A 4,679-nucleotide genomic window follows, 5' to 3' on the forward strand; every position below is an offset into this window, starting at 1 on the left:
CAGATGTTGTCCAGGGAGGACAGATGGTTTGAGTGAAAGAAGCCATCTGTGTCCAACTGGAAAGACCATCCCTCAACAGAGGTGGAGGTCTGAGGCATCACCTCTCACCTGTTTACAGTTCAGTCCTAAGATCTCTCCCCAGGAAGATGAAACCACGTCCACACCTAGCCACAACAGACCCTAATGAACCCCATTGTGTCAGGGGGAGCACTAACGACCCACATAACAAGGGGGAGGAGCAACAAACCCTCAAATGAAACTCAGGTGTTAATGGCTCCTTAAGGATATCAATATGTGGAACTCGCCACTAGTCAGTCAGAACTGATGAAGCCTCTTGGATGAGAGGTGGAACGTCTTCAAGGAACTCAAGCAAGTCCAGTTGCTACGATTAATCCACAAGAATGGATAGAATCCAATGAAATACTACACGCTATGGTCATGTTTTTTTAACATGGTGGAATAAATACTTGTTATCCTAGCAGCACGTCTCTACAACAGAATTAATGTCGTGAAACAACCAACTGTAAGAAATGATGATTGGCAGATGAAGAGTGGGACCAGAAATCCCAGTCACACATAATACACTCATGATGTATGGAGTTGATAAAGTTGTTGATGCTGCTGGTAGAATCCTGTCCCGCTCTTCCTGAAGGGCTTGGCTAAGCTGGTGCACATTTTGCATGTTGTTGGACGTGTCCATCTAGAGCTGTCAGAAACGATTTGTTAGGAGACAAACGGTGAAGTTGTGGACGTCCAAGTCTGACATGCAGCATCCAGCACGCCAACAGCCCGTTCTCGCCTTCCCCTCGTCAACCTGCGTCGTTTGAATAAAGCTGCTTTTTATGGTTGCTGTTTATAGTCGCTGCTCTGATGGTTCGGGGCACGAGACTACAGCAGTCATAGTTTGGTTACAGCTGTGGGCCTTTGTTGCATGTTGTCCTACTTTTCCCGTCGACCATCAAGCTATTGTATGAAAAGAATTAAAGCAACACAACACTGCACTTGCTAGAAAACCCATTTTAGAACTTCTGAGGTCATTGCTCCTCTAGTTGCTGCCTTCTGTCCTGAAAGTACCTTAGACACTGTAAGCTACAGGCAGAAGGGTTCAGGTCAGGAATACCACAGTGGTTGAACTGGTGGTGGCAGCACGACACCAATTTGGTAATCAGTTCTGTATCTTGTGTTTAGCTCTTCTTTAAAATGTGAGTGACTCTAAGTTTGTTGTACTAACCTCACAGGAATATTAGGGAGTGGCTGATCAATGAGTTGAGTCCTGAATGCTGGAGCTCATTTTGGTTTGACGTCTCATCTTTGAACACCAGAAACTCAACTAGATTTCATATCATTGTATAATTGTACTGCCCGTTGTTGTCATTTTTAAGAAAAAAATAAATAATGAAAATGTTATGTGGCCCTCTCTTATTCAAACATAGGTGCCCAACTACTACAAGATCATCAAGCAGCCCATGGACCTGAAGAAGGTGAAGAAGAAGCTGCAGCTACGGAGCTCCCAGTACTACCAGTCAACCCTGGAGTTTGTGTCCGACATGCGCCTGGTCTTCAAAAACTGTGCAAAGTACAACGAGGTGAGCAGCATGACTCCTGGGCCCGCTTTGGCGAATGGCATCAGCTTGTGTGTGTGCGTGCATGCATACATGGGTTAGACTGATGTGGTTTGAAGTTTTAATTGCCATCAGCTGATTAAAAAAAAAACAAAACAAAACAGTAATTTGGCTGTTTTCATACCCGATGAAAGGCAAACCATTGTATGAGTCTAACCTTTCTTTGACGACAGCCTGACGTCAGAGCAGGAAGTGGTGCTTGGGGACTGCAGTGTGTTTAGAGTGTTGTGTACCGACTAACACTGGCTGCTGGGTGATGGAGCGTCAAGGTGTCACTGTGCTCTCTTCACTCTGGCTGCAGGACCACTGTCCGGACCCCATTAACACTGTTGCATCACGATGATGAATCCCATGTTTGTTGTCGATGGATGGCTGTGACCACATCTCTATAGAGTTAACATAGTCTTTCCACATGTTCTTCTTGGGGCCAATAATGTATTTTGCACATAATGGATGTCTTTATTTTTGTTCAGATGCTGGTGTGGGTTGAGTTGCCTATGATATGTGCCCTCTGTCTACACACATGCTTGATATGTTATCTGGATGGGTCTACCACAGTATCGGCTGATGTTTTATTCGCTCCAACAACACAAAGGAGCTTCTGTTTTATCAAGAAGGGAGAAATGTCTGGAACTTCCCCGAGACATCACTTTGTTTGGCAAATTGCAAAGGCTCAGGACAACCCGACTATGCATATATTATAATGTAGCCACAATTAACAGCAAGTAAGGTCCTCATTTTGAGTTAATTTAGTTTGAATGCTGCACGATATTACTGTGAAAAACATTTCAGCACAACACAAAGTCAAAGTAATTAGTCGCTAATGGGTGAGTAGATGTGACCATTTGACACCAACCATGGCAGAACGTGTAAAAGTACAGATGGGTTTGAAACCTGTGAAGCTTTTCTAATCTAAACTTAACAATTTTCAACAATAAAATGTCATGTAATAAAAATTCAAAGACTTCTTTTCGCTGAACTGCAGGCTGGGTTTACACAGAGCACAACGGAGACAACTATCGAGACAAATTAGAAATATAAGTAGTAAAATCTACTAGGGCCGGTCCAAATAGCATTTTCTGTTGTCCGGGTATTCGGCCCAGTTAATGACGAATATCACGAATAGTTGGGAGGGAGTGGGTCCAGCCCTAAAATCTACATCAGTGGGTCTCAAACTTTTTGAGCCACGACCCCCAAAGATAACATAAGTTTGTATTCGTGAGCCCCCAAGTTAGAATTCCTAATATATCATGAGTAATTATGTATTAGTTCATGCATTAATGTGTCAAAGATGAACATGTTAATTCCACATATTCATCTCTTTACATTAACCCGTTGATTTTCTTTGGAATGAATGAATGAATTGAATTTATTTTGAACAAATGAAAGGGAAAAAATATATATAAAGACAAAAGAAAATAATTTAAAAAGAGCAAGAAGGAATAGTAATATGGCATAATCAAATCTTAATATTAACAAGTCCATAAAAGGAGTGGGAAGAAGTACACACTTTTAATTTCGACAGCCCTGATACACATTTATTTGATAAATATCGGCTTTATTTTTATTTTTTTTACAATGGTCTGGCGACTCCCTGAACCCCAGTATGAGAACCACTGCTCTATTGTACGCTGAGGGGCCTTTTTTTCCCCAGTATTAGTCACACTGGCCCTTGGAAAATGTTGTATATGTTGATTCCATTTTTACAGAGTAATTCAACTTTTTCTTTTTTATGATTTATTATTTATTATAATATCCTGTTGTCATGCTGCACAGAATACATTTCTGAGTTCAGTTAAGTTTACAAAGGGGTGGAAGACTTTATATTTTAGTGAAAAATGAGCCAACAGTAAGGAAAAATGTGATGGGAGCAAAACAAAAACCCATCCAAGAACTGCTTTGAGTTCTGTGGGTTAGTAGCAGGAAGTGGCCTCGGGCATTTGGAAGTCAGTTCCTGTGTGATGAGGCAGTAAATGTACATGAGGTGCTGTTATATGCGATATACACAAGGAAAAACTATACATTTCTAAGACAATACAGACTGTAGAACATCAACTTAAAAAGGATGTCCTGTTTGGGTAATCTTTAATAATCTTATTAGCATTTACAGCTAATACTTGGTCACGACTGTTGGTACAACCTGTCAAATAAAGTGCACCAGATTAAAAAGAAGGTCTGACACACATAAGTGAACTAGATGGATGGATGAACTGGGACAAGTGACAGTGAGACACATCCCCTGTAGTTTCCTGTAGTTTCCTGCGTGACCTTTACTTGCTGTTAATTTGTGCCGTAGCGACACGGCGAGACACACCTTGTAGTGGAGCACAGTAGGCCCTAAACAGATTTCTGATCTGTTATGATCTAACCTGCCTGTGCTGTGAACTCTTCTCTTCCCCCTCCTGCTTCACTGTCTTTGTTGTAATGTTATTGCCCCTTTTAGATGTCTCGAATAATCCAGGTTTATGATGAGGAGAAACAGATTAATACGCAGGTAAGCCGTTTCAAATAGAGCAAAGATGTCCTGTCTTCTCCCACTGAGGCTCCAAGGAATGTTTATGCCGCTCTTCTTGGCGTAGATGACGCACGAGCATCACACCTGGGCAGTCATACGGTGTCAAACCGAGCCGATACGATAGATTCCAGGGTGTCTGAATACGTCTTATTTGGTTGAAACTCACAGCAGGTCTCTGGTGTTTGGGTGTGACCACAGAGTGCACTTGGTGTTTTATCTGAGCTGTGAAATCTGTAATAAATGCTGGGCCTCTCGGGTGTATTTTCACTTCTAAATGCATGCTGTTTCTATTTCAAACATGTTTTCACTTTCATGTCTATTAATCTGATATGATGAGGAGTATGTGAGTGTAAGATGAGAGTGAGTGGTTGTGTTACAGTACACTGTTTGACAGCAGGCTGAAGAGATAGTGGTGTGTTAAGCTTTTTGTTTGGTATCATTGAGCAGAAATTCAATAGTTTCAGCCTATTTTTTTTTAATTAAAGTGGTTTGACAGGAAGTTAGAGCTCTGCAGCCTCCTCCTGGCTCTGTTCTCAGGCTTT

General features: G+C 41.7%; 1 protein-coding gene across 3 annotated transcripts in view; it reads left to right on the forward strand.

Annotated features, from left to right (window-relative positions):
- Positions 1-4,679, forward strand: part of trim33 (tripartite motif containing 33) — a 43,773-nt gene that overhangs the window by 25,562 nt on the left and 13,532 nt on the right. For 2 of the 3 annotated variants that reach the window (XM_008293936.1, XM_008293935.1), the window contains 2 exons: positions 1,434-1,586; positions 4,066-4,116. In XM_008293936.1, the coding sequence (XP_008292158.1) occupies positions 1,434-1,586; positions 4,066-4,116 (204 nt within the window). The remainder of the gene's footprint in view (positions 1-1,433; positions 1,587-4,065; positions 4,117-4,679) is intronic. The other variant, XM_008293937.1, reaches the window with a different exon arrangement.

The sequence above is a fragment of the Stegastes partitus genome, unplaced genomic scaffold, assembly GCF_000690725.1.
Source record: "Stegastes partitus isolate 25-593 unplaced genomic scaffold, Stegastes_partitus-1.0.2 Scaffold923, whole genome shotgun sequence".
NCBI classification, from domain to species: Eukaryota; Metazoa; Chordata; class Actinopteri; family Pomacentridae; genus Stegastes; species Stegastes partitus.